Source organism: Acinonyx jubatus, chromosome B1 (assembly GCF_027475565.1).
Source record: "Acinonyx jubatus isolate Ajub_Pintada_27869175 chromosome B1, VMU_Ajub_asm_v1.0, whole genome shotgun sequence".
NCBI classification, from domain to species: Eukaryota; Metazoa; Chordata; class Mammalia; order Carnivora; family Felidae; genus Acinonyx; species Acinonyx jubatus.
In genome coordinates, this window is record NC_069382.1 from 134,641,180 (window position 1) to 134,666,263 (window position 25,084).

General features: G+C 37.7%; 1 protein-coding gene across 2 annotated transcripts; it reads right to left on the bottom strand.

Annotated features, from left to right (window-relative positions):
- Window positions 1-51: 51 nt before the first annotated feature.
- THAP9 (THAP domain containing 9) lies at window positions 52-24,726 on the bottom strand. Of its 2 annotated transcripts, XM_015068104.3 has the most exons (5): window positions 24,505-24,726; window positions 18,906-19,101; window positions 17,193-17,496; window positions 15,628-15,778; window positions 52-7,464 (listed from the first exon to the last, which is right to left on the bottom strand). In XM_015068104.3, the coding sequence occupies exons 1-5, from the start codon at window positions 24,582-24,584 to the stop codon at window positions 5,487-5,489; spliced, it is 2,709 nt and encodes a 902-aa protein (XP_014923590.1). In that variant the 5' UTR covers window positions 24,585-24,726; the 3' UTR covers window positions 52-5,486. The 2 variants fall into 2 exon arrangements, with proteins under 2 accessions (XP_014923590.1, XP_026915419.1); XM_027059618.2 differs by lacking the exon at window positions 18,906-19,101 and having other exon boundaries at window positions 24,505-24,656.
- Between the last annotated feature and the right edge of the window lie 358 nt (window positions 24,727-25,084).

Sequence of the window (25,084 nt, forward strand, 5' to 3'; positions counted from 1 at the left end):
AGACAGCTAACATTTTCTAAATCTTATGTCAAATGTGAATAAAAAAAAATCTTTAGAAAAGTTTTCCACTTTTATTGTTCTGTAACAAACAGCTAAGAGAATACTTGTTATGTAAACGCAGCTTCAAACTAGGATCTCTACCATCATGTTGCATCCCTTTTCAGCATTTTCTGTAGAAATTCCGTAGCAGCAACCCAAAGGAGAAGGAAGCCAATCAGCTATAGAAAGCCTTTACTATTGGAGTTATTTTCTACTGTGTCAATTACTTAGGGCTGTGTGTGTCTGTGTGTTTCCTTAATGCAGATTTTGTCATTATCTATAGACCAAATGTGAGGTTTTTATGATCCAAATGACTTTATAAAATGAAAGGTATAAGGGCTTTTTTTTTTTAATTGTAATTTTTAAATAGTTTTATGAAAGCATTTAAGGCATTTTTTTTTTCTCAAAAGCATTAAGAAAATATATTCAGGGTAATATTTACTATAAGGCCAGAGACATTTAACTCCCTGATTATATTATCAAATGAAGTCTAGCAATAGATAAAAAGAATGCATCATGACCAGGTTGGGTTTATCTCCGGAATAAAAAGTTGACAACATTCAAAAATAATGTAACTCACTGCATGGATATAAAAAAGAAGTAAAACTGTATGATCGTAAAAGTTGCAGAGAACCTTTTGAATATACTAAAAACTACTGAACTTTAAAAGGGTTAATATTACAATATGTATATTATAGCTCAAATATTTTTCCAAAAAAGTTAAAAGGTACAGAAAAATTATGACAAAATTCAAGACCCACTTATGACTGAAATGTGCACACACACACACACACACACACACACAAACTGTTCAGCACACCAGGAAGAGAAAGGATTCTCAACCTGAAAAGACCATTTACTAAAAAGCCTACAGCTAATATCATATGAATGGTGAAGACTGAATGTTTCCCCTGCTAGACTAGGAACAAGACACTCCTACAACATTGTATTGGAGGTTACTGTATAGTAAGCAAGGGAGCACAGATTGGAAATAAGACAGTGTCTACTGGTCAATGTGACTGCCTATATACAAAAGTCAGTAATCTTTAAAGAAAAAAAGCTAGAAAAAGTGAGTTTAAGCAAAGTCAATATGTAAAATTGTATTTTTACATAGTAGCAACGAACATTTAGAAACAAATTTTTACAATTAGCATAGTAGCACCACAAAATGTGAAATGTAACAGATATATACAAGATCTGTAGGTGAAGTGTAGAAAACATTGATAAAATCAGAGAAGACCTTAAAAAAGGAGAGATCTACCATGTTTGTGAATTGGAACATTGGATACTATGAAGATATCACTTCTCTCCAAATTGATCTTTAGATTCCCCAAAGCTCCAGCCAAAATCCCAGCAGGAATCTTTGTAAAAAATCAACAAGCTGATTAAACAATATATAGAGAAAGGTACAATTAGAACAGCCAAACATTTCTGAATAACGAACAAAGGTGAAACTCCTACTTGACTTCAAGGCTCATCAGGTCACTGTGGTACTGGTGAAATGTTAGACCAATGGATCAATGGAACAGAACAGAGCCCAGAAGTAGACCCATATATATGTGGTCAATTTCTTACAAAGGCTCAAAGGTAATTCAGGGAACAATAATCTTTTTAACAAACACTGCTGGGATATCCATATGTAAAATATGAATCTCAACTTCTACCAAAGACCAGAATGAACTGAAAATGGATCATAACCTAAAAATGAAAAACCTAAAGCGACCAAATACCTAGAAGATAACATGAGAAGAAAAATCTGTAGCTTTGGGTTAGGCAACGTTTTCTTAGATATGAAACTAAGAAGTATCCCTAAAAGATAAAAACTGATAAAATGCATTTTTCAAAATTGTCTGCCCTTCGAAACACAATAAGAAAAGCCACAGACTGGCAGAAAATATTTGCAAAACACATTAGATAATGCACTTCTATCCAGAATATATAATTAACACTCAATAAAAAAAAAACCAACCTTCCAAAAGAGGGGCAAAAGACTTCAACAGACCTTTCACCTGAGATTATGTGGATGGCAAATAATCCTATGAAAAGATGCTCAGCATCATTAGCCATTAGGAAAATGGAAATGAAAGCCACAGTGAAATATTACTGCACACCTATTAGAATGGCTAATTCAAAACTAAACCCTGGCCATACCAAGTACTGGGAAGAAAGGAGAGGAACTGGAAGTTTCATACATTTCCTGATTGGAATGCAGAGTGGTGAAGTTATTTCACAAAAAGAGTTCTGGCAGTTTGTCATAAAGCATAATATATACTTACTATGTTACCCATTGTATGGATACAACACATTTTTACTTATCCATCAGTTGGACATTTCGGTTTTTTCACTTTGTAGCTATAATAATATGAAATTTGTGTACAAATTTTTACATGAACATGTTTTTATTTCTCTTGGATATATTATATATATGCCTGTCAGTAGAACTGCTAGGTGATATGGTAACTCTGTTCAACCTTTTGAAGAGCTGCCAAGCTGTTTTCCAAAGCATCTGTATTCCCACCAACAGTGTAAGAGGGTTTCAATTTCTCCACATTCTTGTCAACACTTGCTATTAACTTTCTTACTATAACCATCCTAGTGGGTGTAAAGTGATACCTCAGTGTGGTTTTGATTTGCATTTCCCAGATGGTTTATGATGTTGGGCACATATTCATGTTTTTATAGGCCATTTGTATTATCTCCTCTGAAGAGTGTCTATTTACATTCTTTACCCATTTTTCAAACTGGGTTATTTGTCCTTCATTATTGAGTTATAGGAGTTCTCTGTATATCCTAGATACAAGTCCTTTATCAGATGTGTGAGTAGTAAAAATTTTCTCCCATTCTGTGGGTTGTCTCTTGACAGCGTCCTCCGAAGTAAAAGTTTTTTTGTAGTTTTTTTGGTGAAGTCCAATTTTTTTTTTGTTGTTCATGTTTTTGGTGTCATATTTAAGAAACTATTGCCTAATCTAAGTCTCAAAGATTTGCTCTCTTTTCTTCTAAGAGTTTTATATTTTTACCTATTACATTTAGGTCTTTGACCCATTTAGAGTTAATACTTTTGCATGTGGATATCCAGTTGTTCCTGCTCTATGTGTTGAAACATAGGAAGGATAAATTTCTAAAAGAGAATGTTTTTCTCTGACGAAAAAAGGACAAAGGTGCTAAGTGGAAATTATAAAGTAAATTACCCTCATCAAATATGAATAATTTATTTTAAAAATTCGCCATAAAGCATATCATGTTAAGTAAACTTGATATCAGACTTGAAATACTTTCACTAAGGGGCGCCTGGGTGGCTCAGTCGGTTAAGCGTCCGACTTCGACTCAGGTCACGATCTCGCGGTCCATGAGTTCGAGCCCGGCGTCGGGCTCTGGGCTGATGGCTCAGAGCCTGGAGCCTGTTTCCGATTCTGTGTCTCCCTCTCTCTGACCCTCCCCCATTCATGCTCTGTCTCTCTCTGTCTCAAAAATAAATAAAACGTTAAAAAAAAAATTAAAAAAAAAAAAAAGAAATACTTTCACTAAGGCAAGAGCAATTAACTGTTAAAGGCAGTGAAGGAGGGGTGCCTGGGTGGTTCAGTCAGTTAAGGGTCGGACTTCAGCTCAGGTCACGATCTTACAGTTCATGGGTTCAGGCCCTGCGTCGGGCTCTGTGCTGACAGCTCAGAGCCTGGAGCCTACTTTGGATTCTGTGTCTCCCTCCCTCTCTCTGCCCCACTCTGCTCACAGTCTGTCTCTCAAAAATGAATAAAAACGTTAAAAAAATTTTAAAAAGGCAGTAAAGGAAATATTCCTGTTGTCAATATTTGTCCAATTTATCCAGCATTCAAATAGTGCAAAACACTAATTAAACTACAGAATATACTAGTACATTAGTAAAATGCAACAGCAAAGAACATGAGACACCTACAGATATAAACCTAGTTTTAAGTAAAGATCTGGACAAAACTTGGGATTTATATAAGCAATAAGTTAAAGGTGGTGATTTACAAGTAGGATTCTTTTAAATACGATTCATCCTGGTGTATCTAAAATTCTATTGCAAATACAACCCACACTATTGAGACTTCTCAGCGATAGCTCTTACATAAAATTTAGTACAACTCTGGTTACATCTCCAAACTTAAACCTTTGTTTGAGGTAGAACAAAACAAATATATCAAAATATATAATTTAAGGAGAATTTCAGTTAATAAAACTCAAGTTTTGTCTAGTCATTAATCTTTTGCAATTTTAAGTTTTCATATTAATTATACTTCATGACTATTCACATACAAAGAGTAGATGTTTTACACACATAGGGGAATCATGCGCTTGTTTCTTCTTTTATCCATTTAAAACACTCCTCATATGTGAAAGTACAACATATACCTACGTTTTTCTACTCATCTTTTCAAGTCTGGGTGTGACAGAATGGAGAAAATTGTCCTTAGGTATGTTTCCATCTTCAGATCATTTAAGCTTCTCCTAAATTTCTGAAAAAACTAATCATATAATTAAGACAAATATTTTCATAACCACTGTCTCAACTGCCCATCTTTTTCTACTTTATTAATTGGATGGTGTGAAGTCCCTTTATTCATTCAACACTGAAAATATATTTCAGCCTCCCTGCAAAACACAAGGACACTTCAGAAGAGCTTGAAATAAGGCTTCTCCTCATTCTCTGATGAGCATTGGGCTCTTCCAGTGGAGTCAAGTAAGTATCCACTCTATTATTCAAAAGTAGTATTTTGAAGTCCAAGGACAATGGATTGTGAAAATGACATCCCCTATTTACTTCTCAGAGTACATTCCCCAACTTCGCTGCAGCACACGGAACCATCTCATGGCACATGTGCTTACCTTCTGCCCGATAAAGCCTAAGTATTCCCATTTTAGGGTACCCTGGCAAAGGGATTTTGTGGTATTTGATATTTTAACTCAGCCTAATTTTCAAACCACATGTAAGATTTTCTAGATTTTCACATGTAAGTAAAAATTACATCCAAGGTTTTATATTCCTTTTTTTTTTTTTTCCTGTCAACATTCTTAAGAGCTGTAAACCAAAGCTCTTTTAGGGAATGTAGTCTATTTATAAAAGAAGTCAATGTTTTAATGACTCTTAGTTGTTGTTATTCTCTCTTGTTTTAAAGTAGACTGAACAAGTTAAAAAGTATGTCCAGTCACACTACTCAGTCTTATAGTAGTATATTCAAAGGCAGCATCTGTTGGCTGGTCTGTTCCTACTGACTTAACTGCGTTCTACATTCCGAGTAACATTCCGAGTAACTGAAATGTTGCAAACCACACCAAGTACAAGCAGATTTTATAATACGCATAATTAGAAATCCTAGTATTACAAACTTGTCAACTGTGCAGAATGGTCAATTTATAAAATATGGTAGGTTGAACTTTAAATGTTGACCAATAATTTTTCATGAAAATTTTAATATATTTTAGGTCCCTCATTTGAATGGATATCCATCATTACTTAACAAATGCCTGCATTTATTGGTATTAGCAAAACTTGAACATCTGTAATCCTGTAATGATGACCAGTGTGTTCTTGGCAAAGTTTTCATTTCAATTCTTTCTGAATGGTGTTTTAAAGGGTACTGAGCTGCATCTTTACCTCTGATCTTTAAGAAACAGATTATTATATCCTTTAGTAACTTTACAAAGTGATTGATGGCACACACTTCTCCGTCAAAGAGATGCTCATCTAAATCTACAAAAAGATAAATATGCCCAGAAAGCTCACATAATATTTTCTGCTGAAGATACAATTCTCTCTGTTTAGGAAGTAGTTCATAGACTGTCATTCTTGAATGGGTTCTTACAACTCGCTCACAAATATTTATGACTTGACAAAGACTTTGTGAAGGGAAATGTAAACCATTCTTCTTTTTAACACACAACAGTGACCCAATTTTAGCAACCTTGAGATCTGATGCATACAGTGCACTGATGCACTCCTCACAAGTTAAAAGAGCTGATAACTTATTTGCAACATAACTGGCACAACAGATGAGTTTTTGCCTGTGATCTGACAGATCTAGTAACGCCTCACTTAGCGAACAATTAGACCAGTCTCGGCAAATATCCTCTTTGTGAAAAAGAGTCTTTATGCCGCTGACGCCATACTGACGCTGAACGGTCCAAAGGGCCAAGTCTGTCCTTCGAGCAATTGAAATGTCAAGGATGCTTACTTCACTTAGAAAGGCTTCGTCTTGTGATCTGTATCTGGTCTCCAAATTATGGTAAGCTTTCTGGAATGCCATACAGGTAGGGTTAGAACCGGTTACTAATACCTGTCTAAGCATCTTGAGAAATAATTCCAGATGATCTTGACTGAATTTATAAGTCAGAAGATATGGAAAAGGCATGACCTTTGGGAAAATGTAATTCTGATAGAGCCATTTTAGGCTCTCAGCATTAAGCAAAAATCCCAGGAATCCTAGTTTTCGCTTACCTTTAATTATTTGATTATTGCTAGCGTCAGATAATGTAACAAAGATTGTCTTGGCTTCAATTAACACGCGATTAATTTTACTATAAGTTTCAGGCAGTAGAGGTCCTTTAAGTCCCTTTCCATAACAGTTCCTACTATTAAAAATGTCAAACAGGTTGTTAATTAAGCGTAAAAAATGGACGGTACCAATACAGTTTTGAAAAGGAGGCAGGCCTAACGATAGCAAGCACTCCAACGCGCTGGCCACACTCTCACTGAACAGTTGGGCAGCACAGTTAGTCTTCAGCACGTGGTTTTTCAAATTTGCAAGTTTTCTTGGGAGTTTTTCTATGTTTGCTAATTCCTGGTCCCCCAGGGCTACTAAGTCCACAAGGTGCTGCCAATGTGCCGTGCCATTAATAAACTGAATGCTTTGAAAATTCTGAAATGCATTTCTTATTAATCTGAGCAAGTGGCAAGAATCAAAGAAGTATGCAATCTGTTGACTAGAAGATGAGGGATGCTGAAATGTACACTTCATGTTGTCTCCGTCAATATGTATTCCCAACGCTTTTGCCATCTGAACGCTGTGAGCTGTAGCATCAGAGGTGACGGCCAAAACCGTGATCCCTATGTCACTTAGTTTGCCAATGGTAAGACGAAGCAGCTGAGCCTGCAAATATCCAGATGCCCTGTTAACAAAAAAATAACCAAGAGGCGTTCTCCAGTGACCAGAAATACCCACGGCCATTAACAAAATAGTTTCGGACGCAAGGGGCGTTTCATCAGCATCAAGTATGCCGAGGCCAAAGTCCATAAACCCTTGCAAATGGTGACTGCTGGGGTCCCACTGAAGTTGTTGCTTGAGAGATATGCCTTTTATTATCAGTGAACAATACTGGTAGAGCTGGTCTCCGTTCTCTACTCTTCGCTGAAGAAAAGAAAAAATGTTGCTGTTGAAGCCTGGACTGGGTTTGCATTTGGATAACCATCTGGGAAATATAAAAATATATATATATAAAACTAAATGAAGAAATTAAAAAAAAAAAGGAAAAAATACCTTAACTGCTGCTAAGTTGCTTCAGATCCCTATAGAAACACAGCCAAATATAAGTAGCCAAATTCTATGGACATTTTCAAGCATCTATTCAAATAGTTACCATAAAATACTAAGATAACAGAGAAGCTTAGACACAAAGTAAGTATTTCAATACACCATTGCTCATCTACTTCTTTAAGATACATACAAAACAATTACCCGGTTTGTTGTAACTGTCGTGTTTAGATCATAAACCAGTCTTACCTGTAAATTCAATGAAATGAGAAAACGGTTGAAGGGGAAGGAAACTTTGAGAACATCTAGCACATCTACCTCATTTTAGAGATTGGGAAACGGGGACAGAGGCAGAACTGAAGCCGCACAGCCCTTGCTGTGCTGCTAGCTGCATACAAGTGTGAAGCCCAACTTTCCCGGTGTCCTGACAGTGCTTTTCTCACCGCTCCTTGCGACCTCAAATTGTGCCCTCAAGGAACAATGAAGGCGTCTGCATCTGTCTGCCCTGCACAAAGTACATACACTACTACCTTAGGAGTTCCTTTGCAGTGTCCCTGACCTTTCCATACTGGTTATGCTTTCCAATTACTGTTAGTGGCTGTCTTCAGAATCCTTTTCACTCAGTTCTAATTTACCTCTAATTTGCTGTAGGGTCAGGAGAGACAATAGCCAAGTTTAAGAACTATCTGAAATAAGACAAATTGGATTCTCTAGTAGAGACTGACGTGTTCATCTTAGCTAAAGTACTTCTGTAACTCAAATGACTTTTTGGGATGTTATATTTCTGACTTGGGGACTATATTCTGGACTGCCAAGGTTTCTTCCTGGACAGCAGGCCTCTAATTGAGATTTTAATGTACCTCGCCCTAAGTATTTCAGGACAGGGCTTTCCACATACTTTGCCGCAAACTAAAAGTTCCATAAATGAAATTTACCCTCATTACGTGCCATGCACACATATATGTAACATATGTGTGTGTATAATGCCAATTATGACCCACTGAATTGATTTCAAGATGCACTAATGGGTTTGAAAAACACACAGCATGCAAAAGACATCAATTTTAAGCTGCTTATAACCTATTTAAGAGACAAATGTATTAATCAGTTGTTTATATTTTAAAATAGGATGAAACAGTAAGATAATGAGAAAATAGGACAGTGGTTACCCACCAGGGTGCTACAGCCCAGTAGTATATGGAATGTCCTTTGCAAACGGGTCTCCAAATTTTAATTGTTTAAATTTTTTTCTTGCATTAGGACTGACTCTCAAATGAACACCAAAGATGCTGTGCTGCACATGGAGTCAGTATATTATGAAACTACTTAATGCCTCTATGTAAAAGTTTTTATTTAAAAAAGAATTTTTTTTAATGTTTTTATTTATTTTTGAGACAGAGAGAGACAGAGCATGAGCGGGGAAGGGGCAGAGAGAGAGGGAGACACAGAATCTGAAGCAGGCTCCAGGCTCCGAGCTGTCAGCACAGAGCCTGACGCGGGGCTGGAACCCACAGACTGTGAGATCGTGACCTGAGCTGAAGTCGGACGCTTAACCAACTGAGCCACCCAGGCACCCTGTAAAAGTTTTTATTTTATTTTATTTTATTTATTTATTTTTTATTTATTTTTTTTTTTAACATTTATTTATTTTTGAGACAGAGAGAGACAGAGCATGAACGGGGGAAGGTCAGAGAGAGAGGGAGACACAGAATCCGAAACAGGCTCCAGGCTCCGAGCTGTCAGCACAGAGCCTGACGCGGGGCTCGAACTCACGGACCGCGAGATCGTGACCTGAGCCGAAGTCGTCCGTTCAACCGACTGAGCCACCCAGGCGCCCCAAAGTTTTTATTTTAAATAGGCTTTTTAAAAAAGCTTGTTCTTTGAGCTTGATTTTTAAATAGATATCTAAATGGTATTTTTTTAATGTCTTGTTTATTTATTTTGAGAGAGAGAGAGAGGGAAAGAGGGAGGGAGGGAGAGAATCCCAAGCAGCCTCTGCACCAGCAGCACGGAGCTGAAAGTGGGACTCAAACTCACAACTGTGAGATCATGACCTGAATCAAAATCAAGAGTTGATGTTTAACCAACTGAGCCAACCAGGCGCCCCAAGAGGATATTTTAAATTGAACAATAGCTTAGTTACAGAGTGATTATAAGGAGTCAGTTGGGTGGCTTAAAACTCTGCCTGAAAAAATACAAGGCTGAAGAGCCATCGTGCCGAGGAGTGTTTTTCTTTAAGACTATTAGGTCCACTGGCACTCTTTTTTCTTTTCCAAAATAACATTAAAAAACAACAATAAAAAAAGACTCTTAGCTCCTCCCACGGTCTTGTTTACCTTTGAATCTCTCACATCATCTTACCTATAGAGGGAGCTAATTTATTAATTGCAATGAAAACCTAAATAGAAAATTAGAGACAGAGAAAATCTACTAAGATCATACCATATATATCACTGTTACGATAAGGAAGGCTGAGGATGTTATGACATTCTTACAAAAGATATGTAAAAACAAACTACCTTAAAGACCCAAAGAACTGGAATTATAAGAAGTAAAGCTCTGGGAAGGTTCTAGATATAGAGAATTCAAGAGAGAACTGATAAAGATCCAACATCAACACAAAGAAAATTACAGAGGTGACTGATAGTGGCTAATAATTAGAAAAAGATATGACAAGTTGAAATTAGTGAAGCAGGTACCTGTCTCACTGAACAAGGGTTTTCAAAAATATGAGTTTAGCTTGGTCTGTCATCATCTAATTGTTTACCATATAACTGTTTCTCCATCATCACAGGAGGAAAAACAACTATTCAAATTGTCTCTTTTCTCCTCAAGCTTTTTTTTAAAGTTTTAAAATTTATTTTTGAGAGAGACAGCGTGAGCAGGAGAGGGACAGAGAGAGGGAGGGAGGGAGAATCCAGCACAGAGCCTGATGGCAGGGCTTGAACTCATGAAACCATGAGATCATGACCTGAGCTGAAACCAAGAGTCGGATGCTTAACCAACTGAGCCACCCAGGCACCCCTCTCCCCAAACTTATCTCTGCTTCCCCAATTCTCTGCTATTATCTTTATGTCACTGAGAAAAACAGAAGCAATCCAATAAAAACTCATTTTCCTACCACTAAATCTGCTAACCTATTGAATCTGTGTCTCTGCCTCTTCCTGTTCAAATGAATGAATTGTCCCTACTCCTAATTAAGGCTAAACCTCTCTCCACAATGGTGTTAGATATTATCCCCCACAGTTATCCCTTCTCTTATGCACCACCAGTTCTCCTCTCTACCAGACCATTCCCTTAAGCATGCAAACATGCTGGAACAAGTGCCCTCTCAACAGGTGCCCTCCCTTTCATCTATGCTCCTTTCCACCCACAGACCCATTTCTCTGCTCCCTTCATAGCAAAACTCCTTGAAGGAGTACTTAATCATTGTTTCTGCTTCTTAGGCTTCCAGTCTTCCTTGATCCCACTTTGGCCAGGCCTACCTCTCTACCACTCCACTGCAACTGCTTTTGTCAATGTCATCAATGACCTCCATCTTGCAAAATCCAATGGTCAATTTTGTCCTCCTCTTACTTGATCTCCCAGCAGCAGGGACAGAGTGGACTATCTCCTTGAGATACTTTCTACACTTGGCTTCCAGGCCATCACATCTCCTGGTTTTCCTCCTGCCTCACTGGCCACTCCTGACCAATAAATAAATTTACCAAATAAATATTGACTATAATGATTACAAATGTGATACATAAGCAGAGGTGTGTTAAAAAGATATATCTTTTTTAATAAAAAAATAAATAGAAATGTAATCAAATGTGAATATGTTTGACTATTCAGAACTGTCAAGATAAAATCTAGATACTTCCAATATATGAGAGTAATAGATAGACATTAACACAAAATTTTGTGGATATATATTTTTTTAATGTCTGAGAGAATATATACCAAACTACTAATAGCAGTTATCTTGGGAATTAGGGGAATGGCCTGGAAAAGGTCTATAAACCTTTTTCATTTTCCAGTATTTACATACTTACATATTGTCTGAATGTTTTATAACAAGCATGTATTACTATCATATTAAACAAGGTATTTTAGTTTCAGACAAAGTACCCAAAGAAATAAACAATTTTTTGAGTACTAAAATTATACTGAATAGATAGCGTCATAGCAAAAATACAAAATGGACATAAAGAGAGAAAAGATCAGTGTGAGCTGGAATTGCCAGAGACTATTTAATCCAGAAGTTAATGGAGAACTACAGGAAATGAAGAAATGTCTCACACAAACCACAGGGCAAAATCCATAAGCAGTGCTTTAAAACCAGTAAACAGAAAATTTGACTAACAAAAGGTAGAGAGGGGGATATATCAACACAGTATCTATAAAAACATCTCCTGCCTAGCAAAAAGTAGACATTTATAAATAAGAATAATATCTGGCCTAAATAGTAAAATCAGACGATAGAAGAGAGTGAATAAGCCTATACACAACTATCCAAATGTTTCTGGTCACTACAATCAAAAACAGAAACAATATAAATGTCCAATAGTTGGAGAATGCCCCGGATAAATGGGGTACAACTACCTGATATTATGCAGCTATTAAAGATCATTAACTATGTAAAAAAAAAAAAAAAAGCTAGCAAATCTAAGCACAGAAACAAGACTGGAAGCAAATTCCCTAAATGTTAATAATTGTTGACATATAATGTAGATAAACAATTCATGAATTTTCCATTCTTTTCTCTCACTTCCAAATTTTTTATTAGTATTACTTTAATAGTATGTGGAGGAAAGTTAATCATTTTTAAAAAGAAGATGTAATATACAGCATTGTGACTATGGTTAATAATACTGTATCATGCATTTTAAAGTTGCTAAGAGGGGGACCTGGGTGGCTCAGTCGGTTAAGCGTCTGACTTCTGCTCAAGTCATGATTTCGCCATTCACAGAGATCAAGCCCCACATCAGGCTCTGTGCTGCCAGCTCAGAGCCTGGAGCCTATTTCAGATTCTGTGTCTCCCTCTCTCTCTCTCTCTCTGTCCCTCCCCTGCTTGTGGTGTCCCTCTCTCTCTCTCTCTCTCTCTGTCTCTCTCTCTCTCAAACATAAACATTAAAAAAATTTTTTTAAATAAAAAAAGAAAGTTGCTAAGAGAGTAGATCTTGAAAGTTCTCATTGTAAGAAAAAAGTAATTTTAACTGTGGAATGGATATTAACTAGACAGTGTGGTGATCTTTTTGTAATATATACAAATACTGGATACCTGTTATACACCCAAATCAAATAAAGTGTTATACATTAATTATATCTCCATTAGAAAATAAAACAGATGTTTTCCCCAAAATGGAAAACAACAATATCATAATTGAAGGGGTTCAGGACAGGATCCCCAGAATGTGCTGCTCTGGCATGTGGATTATTTCTTATTTGAGAGAGCGAGCCCACGAGCAGGGGGGGGCAGAGAGAGGGAGGGAGAGAATCCCAAGCAGGCTCTGTGTTGTCAGCATGGAGCCTAAGCCAAAGTGGGGCTTGATCCCACAAAGTGAACCCTGAGATCATGACTAGAGCTGAAATCAAGAGTCAGATGTTTAACCGACTGAGCCTCCCAGATACCCTGGCATGTGGATTATTTTGAGTTGAAGGCATTTGAGACCCTGCAGACTCAAGAGAAACTTTTATCCCTTCCTAACCACACAGAATAATCTAAACTGGGGAGGCTTTCCCAGAATAAGAGTTATTAACAGAGATAGATTTTATCTAAGTGAACAAAATGTATGGTAGAGCAAACATCTAATTACCAAACATCTGCTTCACTTATTGCCCTGTGAAGTGCATGCCTTTCCTCTGAAATCCCAGACCCCTATCCCCATATCTCCTTAGTTCAGAATGACATATATACCTCTTTTGTCTGTCTTTGGAATTTCCATGTCTATGTGGATTCCCTGTATGTACAGCTATTAAATTTAATTTTCTCCTGTTAATCAGTTTCATGTCAGTTTGATTTAGTCCAGCCAGAAGGACCTTTGGGGGGCCAGGAATTCTTGTTCCCTTATATAATTAAGGTCCTACTGCCTACCAGCCCTCAATTTCCCCCTTCTTTAAATGGGTGGGGTCAGCGGATGGTGGGCTATGTGCTTTCTTAGAGTTTCTCCAGTTCAGAACCCCTGAATCTGTTTTAAAGTTGAAGTAATAAGAAACCAAGAAGTACCTTCCCGGAGAGAGAGATGATGCTACTCCTGGCTGGCCTCTGTCCCACCTGCACTGAATTAAATGGAGTACTGCTCTTCAGAAAGTGACTTAAGGTCCACTGCATTTCCTCCTTCCATCTACTCAAAATGCTAAATGACCATTCAGGCATTCTTTCTTTCTACAAATATTTATCAAGGGACCATTTAATGCTTCAGGTACAATGCAGAGTTGGGGGTTCAGTGGTAGTGTAACAAAAAACCAGATGCACCTCATACTTGGGCAGCTCATGGTCCAGTGGGGAAGACAGTGTTTTAAGAACTATGATTCAGGTCTGGGGTGCCTCGGTGGCTCAGTCGGTTAAGCATCCGACTTCGGCTCACATCATTATCTCATGGTTTGTGGGTTTGAGCCTTGCATCAGATTCTCTGCTGTTAGCACAGAGCCCACTTCAGATTCTCTGTACCTCTCATGGCTTCTCAGCCTTTTGGCTAAGATCAAGTGCAGATCTTCTGTACCCCTCTCTCCCTCTCCCCCCTCCCTCAAAAAAAAATAAACAAACATTAAAAGAAAAAAAGAACTATGATTCAGTTCTTATGTGTGTGAGAGGAGCACTTACAGCAAGCCAGGCTTCTGAAAGGAGGTCTAATTTGAGCCTGAAGACTGAGGAGTAATCACTAGGACCAATAAAGAGAGAGAATGGGCATTTCAGGCACAGGGAATAGTAAGTCCTGGTGGCAAAAAGAGGCCATTAAGGAGTGCCTTACAATTGGAGCATGGAATGCTAAAGGGCAGGGAGGGAGGCCAGAGATGAGCCTCCGAGCTTAGCAGGGGCCGCACCACGGGAAGCTCAATAAACCACAGGAAGGAGTCAAGCCTCTGGTCTGTAGGTAATGGGGAGGCTTATGCATCAGGAAAGTGACTGTTATGGGCTGAATTGTGTCCCTCAAAAAAGATATATTGGAATCCTAATTCGCAGTACCTCAGAGTGTCCTTATTTGGAGATACAGTTTTTACAGAGGTAATCAAATTAAAACGAGGTCATTAGGGTGAATCCCAATCCTAAGACTGGTCCTCATAACAAGAGGAAATTTGGGCACAGAAGCACACATACATAAGGGAAGATGATGTAAGGATACACAAAGAGAAAGACCACCAAGTACAAGTTAAGGAGAGAGGCCTGGAACAGACCCCTCGCTCACAGCCCTCCAAAGGAACTAAACCTGCTAATACCTTGATTTTGGACTTCTAGCCTCCAGAAGTGTGAGACAATATATTTCTGTCATTTTTAAGCTCAATAAATAAATAAATAAATAAATAAATAAATAAATAAATAAATAAATAAAGGCATCTGTAAAACCAGTGATAAAAAAACAGTAAAAATTGAGCATTACTATTATAAGACATCACTGTAAAGTCACTGAGTTATTTGCTTCATACTAAGTGAATTATAAATATATCCGTGTATTTTGACCACAAATCCTACAAAATTATTTACCAAAATTTCCTCCCTGAACAACCCACACTGGGCATCAACTACAGTGCTTAACAAAAATGCAGATTTTTATGCTTAGCCTCAAACCAATGGTGTCAATCTAGAACTATTGTAGATTTTTCTAGGATAGTCGGATATTAAAACTACTGAAGTATATTAGAAATCCCAATATTTTCAGATTCAAATTTTATCACCGAGAATATCTCTGTCTGGAAAATGCAAAAAATTTGTCAGATTATAGACCTTCATTTTGTTGGTGAAAATCTGCTGTTGTGATAATATGCAAATACCACTAGAAGTTTTTAAAAAGAGCAAATGGACTAATAAATGAGAGTCTGAATACGAATAGCTTCAACACATAAAATGCAATTAAATAATAAAATACTTGTTTATTTAACATCTAAAAAGTAATTCACTTACGTCCTGAGGATGGAAGAATGAGGCAGCTTGAGAATCTTTCTTACATAATCATAGACTTTGCTACTGCACAAGTAGAGTGTACATGCAAACTGTTTCATTTCTGTGGAGTACTCAGCTGTTTCTCTCCAGTTATACAATTCCCACTTAAAATCTGTTAAAATAAATTTATTTATTCTTTGTGGTGAAGAAGGTGTACAGTAACATTCTAAGGTACAGATCATAGCATTTGGATATAAAAAGCAGTGGCCATCAAAATACAAATACCATCACAGTTTAACTGAGTTTGTTTCAAAGGCTAATATCCAATCTTAGGACCTCTTGACCAATTTATCCTGCTCATCCTGGATCGTTTCACTCAAAAGACGGAAGAAGAAAGTTTCAACTTGAATCACTATGTTTTACTATTCATTGGCAGCCTAAGTGGAGAATTTTAGAGAAACAGGGAAGAAGATAAAATAACTGGATAAAATTAAGTCTCTGGATTACGAGCACATTTATTTATTTTGCTTCCTGGTTACTATTTATCTGAGGGTACAAATGAGACACAAGAAATGATTCCGGCAATAGGATGCTATTCAAATTGAACAGATGACCTTGCCTACTTTGAGGAGAAAAAAAATCCTCTGTTCCTGGTGGGGATCCCTGTTTATTACACCTCTGTTCCCCTCCTGGAAAAACACAAAATATTCTCCTCCTTTGGAGATACCTGCTCTTTTCTAGAAACAAGATATACTTATTTTTTACCAGGATGTAAATCCAAAATCTCTGCTGGCTTTCATCAAAGAGTAAGTTGGCTATACTTATTCTGTCCCTCTTCAAATATGCTGGTTCACAAAGAAAAGAGTAGGTAATCTTTCCAATGGACATGTATATCTTCTATAGGATATTTTAGAAAATAATATATGGAGACTCAAAGAATTTTCAAGCTCAAAGGGAACTGGAAAATTACCTGGTTCGACTCCACTGCAAAAACGCTTCGGTGATAAATTATGTAAGCACTTAAATTGTTTAAAAAGAATTTGCAGTAAAGCGAGTAAGTGCTTTATAAAAAATGAGAATTACAGTATATGGTATAAGCCATATGATCTAACCTCTGGGTAGTTGGATTATGTGTTACTTTTATCATTATATACTTCTTTGCCTTTCCTATAATAAGTACATTACTTTTAAAACTGGAAATACATAAAAGGATTTTGGCAATTACTTTTCCTTCTTTTTGCTTACCCTGAGACTTCATGTCTCAGCTAAAAGCATGTTTTCATAGGCAACAGCAAAGTAAATACTTTAATGATATTTCAGGATAAGGGAACATCACAGGGCAACAATGGGTGATTCAGTCAGTTAACCATCTAACTCTTGGTGTCATGGTCTCACGGTTCATGAGCTCAAGCCCAGCATTGGGCTCTGTGCTGACAGCATAGCACAGAGCCTGCTTGGGATTCTGTGTCTCCTCTCTCTCTGCCTCTTCCCCACACACATGTGTATGTGCATGTGTGCACTCTCTCTTTCAAAAGAAACTTTAAAAAAAAAAGAAAGAAAGAAAAAAGAAAAGGGGAACATCATACCTGAAAACTGTGCTCGTAGCAGACACTCTGTTTCTTCAGAAAGTAGTTTCTCTTCGACAAGTGCATCAATTAGTCGTAAGCCCTTTCTCTTCTTGATCATCCTGTAGTTTTTCACAGAAACCAGTCTTTTTTTGGACACTTGTAGCATCTGTTGCACCTCAGCCAGTTTCTCTGCACCAATTGTCAGAGGTCTCTTTAAACTGTAGTTGTGGTCCTCAGTAGCAACCTCTTGAGAATTATCAGGAAGTGGCTGTTTTAGGATTTTCTGTTTTGCTTTACCTTTAAGGTGTACACCTTGAAGAACCTACAACAGAAATATAAAATTAAGGTTATTTTTGAAATGATCACACAGAAGGCGGTCTATAAAAATACCACTAAATCAAAGGACTCACCTTTAATGTGGAGAGTTATTTTAACAAAAGGTCATAATCTCTAATTTCTTCAAATGTATTTATAGGAAAATGTGAACAGGGTTTAAAGTTTTTTGGGTTTTTTTTTCATCCATATAGAAATAGTAACCTGATGTCGAAAGTTAACATGATGTTGAAAGTTTCTGAAATGGTTTAAGTAACAACAGAAAGGTGGTAATTTGGGAAGGTTTTGTGGAACTGAGTTTTGAGCAGTGTTTTAAGACAGCAATGACATGATTTAATGGAGGGGATAGGAAAATTATTTGTGCAAAAAGGAAGGCATAGTGGACAGAGCATGGGCTTTGGAATTGAGACTAATCTGGGTTTAATCATGGCTCCCTCATTTATTAGCTGTCACTAAACCTCTACAATCCCTCCTCTCCTCATTTGTATAACTGTAATAATACAGAGTTGTTTTAAGGATACAATAGAATAATTTATGTAAATCTCCTAGCACAATGCCTAGACCACTGCAGGTCTCAATAAATAGTAACTATTATTGATTTTACAAAAGCATGAAAGTTAGTCAATTTATCACATATACAGAAGTTAGTAAATGTGGTTTGAAAAGAGAATTTGGAGCAGTTAGAAATGCACAATTAAAAGGAAGCTCTTAGAGCTTAGGAGTTTGGATTTGACACCAATGACATTCTTCTGAATACAGGAATGAGAGAAAACAATATCGAAAGGAAATTCCAATGGATAAGAGGAGGCAAGGATAGCATCAGCAGAGAACAGCTAGAGGACTACTGCAGACTGCGCAGCGAGGAGCGCGTACAGCAATGTGGCCAAAGGGTAAAAGGATAACATAAAAAAAGAAACCTAAGAACGTAACACTAATCCTGGTGACTGATCATAGAAAGCCCTCTATTTTCCATAGATACCTCTCTATATCAATGCTAACAATTAGGTATATTTTTGGTCAAGATCAACATTACTGGGAGGAGCCCGAAAAAGGCATAATTTCTAAGTATTATGGAAACTGTGTCAAACAAAAGCCTGAATTCTAAGGCATCTACTAGTTAATTTTTGTGATCAATTTAGTAATCTTTATGTGGGTCTAGAAAATGATTTGTATTTATATACCTTAAAAACTTCAAAGCAGAATTACTAATATTACATATAGATTAAAAACCAAAAACCAAAAACCTAGTTTTCTACACATTTAAAATCTATTAATGGATTTATTTTAAGATTTAGGATTTTTTTTTTAAATCTTTGTAAATTCTAGCTATAATGTGAGGTATCTTGGTTTTTAAAGGCTCTGTAGAATTTAGTTTTGTTTACACCTAGATTTAAGTACCTTGTATAGAGAAACAGAAGGCACAGCTCCTTTTTTCAGCTTTCTTCTTATGCCATATGACTCAAAGTCACTTTCTTGAAAATGTTTGGAACATAGTATAGCACCTGGTCCTGGGATCCAAATCTTTTTGCTTCTGGGGTCCACACGATTAACAGCCCTGATCCATTTTGAGCGCTGTATGGTATCAGTTGGAAATCTACAGCAATCATATTAAAGTTCCATTAACAGAAAAATATGGTAATACTACAGTATTTATTACATAAACCCATTTATTATTTAACTGCTTCGTATAAACATCAAGTCCAATTAAACTTACTTAATCTGATTTCCAAGTTCTTTGATTTTTTGAATCCAAGAGTTCAGTATCTAAGTGAGCTCATTTGCTTTAATTTCTGAGGGTAATTCTCATATTAAATATCCTACATTTTGTCTTCACTGACTACATTAACGGAATCTGCTCAAATTTAGTATGTGTGTTTTTAAACTATGTCCCCAAATTCTTTACTTCTATTCCTTTCAAGGGGTGGAGCCTAATTTCCTTCCCCTTGAGTGTGAGCTAGGGTTAGTGATTTGCTTCTAAGAAATACAAAAAAAAAAAAAAAAAAAAAAGAGAGAGACAACGGGCAATAAGACTAAGTAATAAAAGGTACTTGCTCCCTCTATTCAATGGTTTTTCTCTGGGAAAATTTCTCTGCCATGTGAGAAGCAGTCCTGCAGAAATATGTCCACTGGGCAAGAAACAGGCTTCCCCGCTAAAGGCCACATGAGTCTTTCTGAAACTGCACCCTTCAGCCTCATCAGGTGTTCAGAACATTCTAGTGTTGGCTAACATTTTACTACTACCTTATGAGACAGCCTGTAACACCCAGTTAATTCACTCCCGGATTCCTACCCTCAGAAATTTGTGAGATCATGTTTCTACTGCATTTTGAAGAAATTTGTTACTCAGAAGTAGAAAACAAGTAAGTACATTTCCCATACTCAATTTTCCTCTTTTGTTTTGAAAGGCACCACTTTTTCCTAGCCTTGAATACAAAAATTACCTCGTGTTTCTCTCTTTTTAATCCTAGCCAAATTACTATGTTTAGAAATTTGTTGGGGGGGCGGATCACAAAACTACTCTTTCTGCACCCTCTCCCTTGATTTACCTTGGAGACAGATCTACAGGCAGCTGTGTGAATTTTGTATATTTTAACTTGGGTTTTAAAGCATATGGTTGTTAGGAATTGAAACTAGTGAAAATTTTAATGTCCTCAGCTCATTGTTGGGGAAATATAGCAGAATGGTAAAACATACTTCTGAGATATTCTCTCAATCACCTTGAGAAAGAATACTGAATTGGAAAATCTGTACTTAACCTTCAATTATCTTTAACAGACACGTCTCAATCTCTCAGCTGCCTCACAGGGTTGTAGTTAAGAGTGCACAAGGTGACAAATGCATTCAAAAGCACTTTGTAAATGGTAAAGTGCTACCCAGAGTTTGTTCTTTCCTAGGAACAACAATTCCACTTTCAAGACTTCCATTTTATTGTTCCAGGAAGATGATGCCACTTGATCAAGAGGAAACTGTTTTTCTAATAAAGGTGAGGCAAATCTATGTCTTTTTACTGAATTCTTTTCTTAACTAATGGCACGTTTGTGAGGCAGCTTTTCCACAGATGGGGCGTAGTCTCTAACCATGCAAAGGACAGTAAAAAGTTGGCCAGTCCACCAAGTTACATTACTAGCCTGATCCTCTGATGCGGTTTCCCAACTGGCATGCCTGCTCACTACAGCCATCAATCCCCTTATCTCATGGAATGGCCTGGGCCACTTGGAGCCCTTGAAGTAGGTATTACAGGCCAGTCCCAAACAGCTTTGTTGGTTTGCCCTAAGTACTAAATATTTCCTATGCATAACACACCATGAAAGGCTTGAAAAATATTGTAGTCTAACAAGCATGACTAATTTGAATTCTGTACAAAATTAAATTGGTAATAATAATTGATACTACTTTTAAAGCATTTACCTTGTGCTATTTTTACGTGTGTGGGTGTGCATATGTTTTAAAGTTTATTTAAGTAATCTCTACACCCAACATGGGGCTCAAACTCATGACTCTGAGATCAAGAGCCACATGCTTTTCCTACTGAGCCAGCCAGGCGCCCCAGTGCTTATGTGTGTTTTTAAAACTGTTTTAGTCTTTAAAAAATTCTGCACGAACAGGTTACCTTTTACTGAAGATGAAACCAAGACCAGAACTAAGTATAGCCACCAGTAAATAGTAGTTGAAATTGGAATTCATGTTCCCCTATTCTAAAATCACCTGTGGCAAAAGAAAAATCCCAAACCAATCATCATTTCATATACACAATAATGAATTGGTTTACACTAATGCAGAATCTGTTTTCTCTCCTGTTAACTATGCCTTTTTTACACTATTGGCAGAAATTACCTTGGGCTCTCTGCATATCATATTTTCTAAAAAAGTGGCTAGGAAAATCCTTTCTACAGTGGTCATCTCTGGGGAGACAGAGAAAGGATTGAGGGGTAAAGCTTTATACCTGGTAACTTAATTCTCTTCTAACAGAAAAGAAAAAAAAATGAAACAAGGCAAAATGTTAACATCTGCTTAATTCTAGTGATGGGTATATCAGTGTTTGTTATGTATTATTCTTTGCCTGCTAATGTGTTTGAAATGTTTCATAGCTAAAAGTATAAAAATAGAATTCATTACAATTCAGGCAAAAACTCTTCCAAGTTATCATACATATATTTGATTATGAAATAAATTGTTTAATTTCTTTACACCAATAAAAGGAGAATGAATCAAACTGTCACTTCTTTAAACTTGCCAGTCCCATCTCATATTTAACCATTTATGTGTTTGACCAAGTATCAGTATTCTTATAACAACAGTTTCCACACCTTTAATCATTTTGATTCATGCTTTTCAGCCAAAGCCCCTCGCCTGTGTCCTTGCAACATCTTTCACAATTCTGGTAATGGTGGTGAGGATGTTGGGGAAGGCTTCAGAAGACAGAATATTGGAGCTAGAGCTGATGTATCAACAGGAGTTTGCCATGCAGACAGTGGCCACTCCGAGCAAATGCATAAACACAGATATAAAATAACTACTAGGATCTTACTGGTTGATAAAGCATTGAAAAATAAGTTAATTTGTAGACTGGAGAGGGTTAAAGAAGAGTACAGAGGTAGCTTGAACTGGTTATGGATGGGCTGGAGGGGTGGCTAAAGGCCAGATCACAAAAGATCGTGTGTGCTAGGAAGTTTGGGATCCATCCTTTAGGTCAGTGGCTACCAGAGGAGTGTGCACTCATCTACTGAGATTTGAAGAAAACATTAGAATTTATTTTTTTAATGTTTTGCCCCATCGCTTAATTTTTGTGTTTCATAATACATATTAGCTCATCACTTCGTGTATGTAATTTATAAATCAGTACACATTTATCAGGGCATGTACTCAAATTTCTTTGTGGAGAGGGCTCCATGTTCAAGAAGTCTGAAGATGACGCCTTTGGGCGATGGCAAGTTGACAAATTCTTTCCAATCTATATTACCTTTTTGCTGAACCCTTACTTCTGATCAATATAACTTTGTTGCTACAATTAACACCATAGTATTCTAACTCCTTTTCCTGTCTCTACCTTCTTCTGCATTCCTTACAACTTCCTAGGCATAGGAAGATAAAGATTATTCCCTCCCATTCATACATAAGGGCATGTGTTTAATTTAGCACACATAAAAAATAACAGAAATACAGAGGAAATTAAATTCAGGTTGGAAGACAGGTATTGGAGAAAAGTCTTCACAGAGGAGTTTGGATTCTGCCTTTAGGCATTTGAAAAGCCCCAGGATTAAAATCCTTTTTTAAGGGAACTAGTATAAAATTTGCATTTTTAGAAAAATCATTTCCAGAAATCAGGAAAATGGAATGAATGGGAAGAAATCAGCCTGGACGAATCATAGTATACTACTGTAATAACTGGATCACTTTCTCTTCTTAAAATAAAGTAGGTCTTACTTTGGTCCTCAATATATAAAACAAATGAAAGCAATAAATGAATTCTTCCTCGCTTGAAGAATCTTAAGAAGGCACAGGAAAAGCAGGGCAGCAAAAAATTAAAAAAAAAAATTAGAGGAAACGGAGAGAACTCTGGACAGAGTGTGTCAATAAAGCCAATGAAGATGAGAGTTTCACGGAGCAGTCGATATAATTAAAAGTTAAAAAAAAAAAGAAGGTTAAGAGAAGGACTTAGAAGTGCTCACTTAGATTTGGCAACATTACTGGTGACCCTTTGTCAGTGCATTAGAGCAGTAGTGATCTGGCTACCATAGGTTGAAAAGTCAACAGGACTTAGGAAAATAGGTGTATGTTCCTGTTTAAAGGAGCCTTGTTATAGAGGGAAAGCGTGATAGGGTAGTGCAGAGGTGCACATAGACTCAAGAGTTTGTGTGTCTGTTTAAAAATGGAAGTAATGTGAGCATGCTCATCGACTTTAGGCAAGTAATCAGTAGAGGGAGCAATTTAAAACGAACAGGAACTAATTGATGGGGGAAAATCCCAGAGAAGAAAAGAAAGGTTACAAGATACAATTCTAACAGCTTAGGTGGAGGAACCAGCCCTATTTAAAAAACAACACAAAACAATGACTACAAAAAGCCTACCATACAGAGTTGAAACTCCTTAACCTGACATTTTTTTTAAATGTCTTCAAGATACTTTTTCCACTCCTCTGATATCTGCACTCTCCACCCCTTTACATTTTTCCATGTTATTCGTATTTAAGCGCTATCTTCCTTCCACCCCCACTCTACAACCTAAGTTCAAGGTCCAACTCAAATACCATCTGTCCCGTAAAACTACTTTTGATTTTCTCATAAAAGTCCTTTGTCAGTGGTTTAACTCTCTATATCTATTACCTTAACAGACTACCTCTTTTTGAAGTACGTTTCTTTTTGTCTTTGAGAATCTTGCTTTACCCACTCTTCTACTTCGCATTGTACCTTGAACTTTGAATCAACTGTATGTCATGGATGGACTATAGACGTGGGTTCGAATTAGACTGGTCTGAAAACCCACCCCACTCTTGAGCCAATGTACCTTCCTTGCCATGACCAGATCCAGCCAGAATAGGACCGGCCTTGTGGAGCTCAGCCAATTCTACTAAATAACTTGCAGTAACAGGCAGTATTCGTGAAAATCCACCTGTACTCCTGTTCCTGAGTAAGCCACACAACTCTAATGGAATCGAACGCCTTCAACAGTTCTCCCAAACTGTCCACCCTTCCCATCTCCTCACGTCAAATAGTAAGACGACCGAAAAGAAGCATGACTCCTTTCGAAAAACCCTTGCTAAACGCCATTAGGCAAGCGGTAGGCAACGAGAAAGAATCAGCAATTTGGAGGTACACGCTAAGCCGGAAAGACAGGAAAAACACCAACTCTCAAAGGTCCCTCGTTCCTTTCCCCCACGCTACGCACGTCACGCCACGTCACGTCAACGGCGCAACGCAAGCCCGGCCCCGCCCCACCCTGGCCTACTGCCCGCCAGGCCGTGCTGGGAGTTAGACAGCCGGAGGCTGCTCTCACGCACTGGTGGAAGGAGAGGCCGCGCTCCCGGCTCAGCACGGTGTCCCGGGTGCTGCAGCCAACTGCCGAGCAACTTCGGGTCATCTTCTTGCTACGTGGGGCTCCACTTTGGGTGGTCCTACGACAGCATTAATCGTGATAAATTTAGCTCCGCCCGTGGATTCGGCGGCTACGACCTTTATTTGTCGAAAAAGGCGGGCTCTTAAGGTGCAAGACTCCTACTCTTCCTCTTCGTGGGCGCTGCGCTTGACGCCGTGACCAATCACAGGCCACGTCGCGTCGCTGCAGCCAATCGGAAGAGCCTAGAACATTAAGACGAGCATTTGACGGCTCCTCCTCTCTGTTCCAGGGTGCTTAGTGGATTTAGTTGTTTATGGTCTAGTTTTGCTACTGTTTCAACACGCTCCGGTTACATCCGGTGCCATCGTGGTTCTTGTGAGGCAAGGCCTGAGAATGAGAAGCGGGGAGGTAGGAGTAATATTGAGGTGAAACTAGGGGCATGCCGTTAGGTCTCCGGTACGAACTCTTAAAGGGACTGGATATGGGTGGAGGAAGAGATGGGAGGGAGAGCGATAAACGCGATA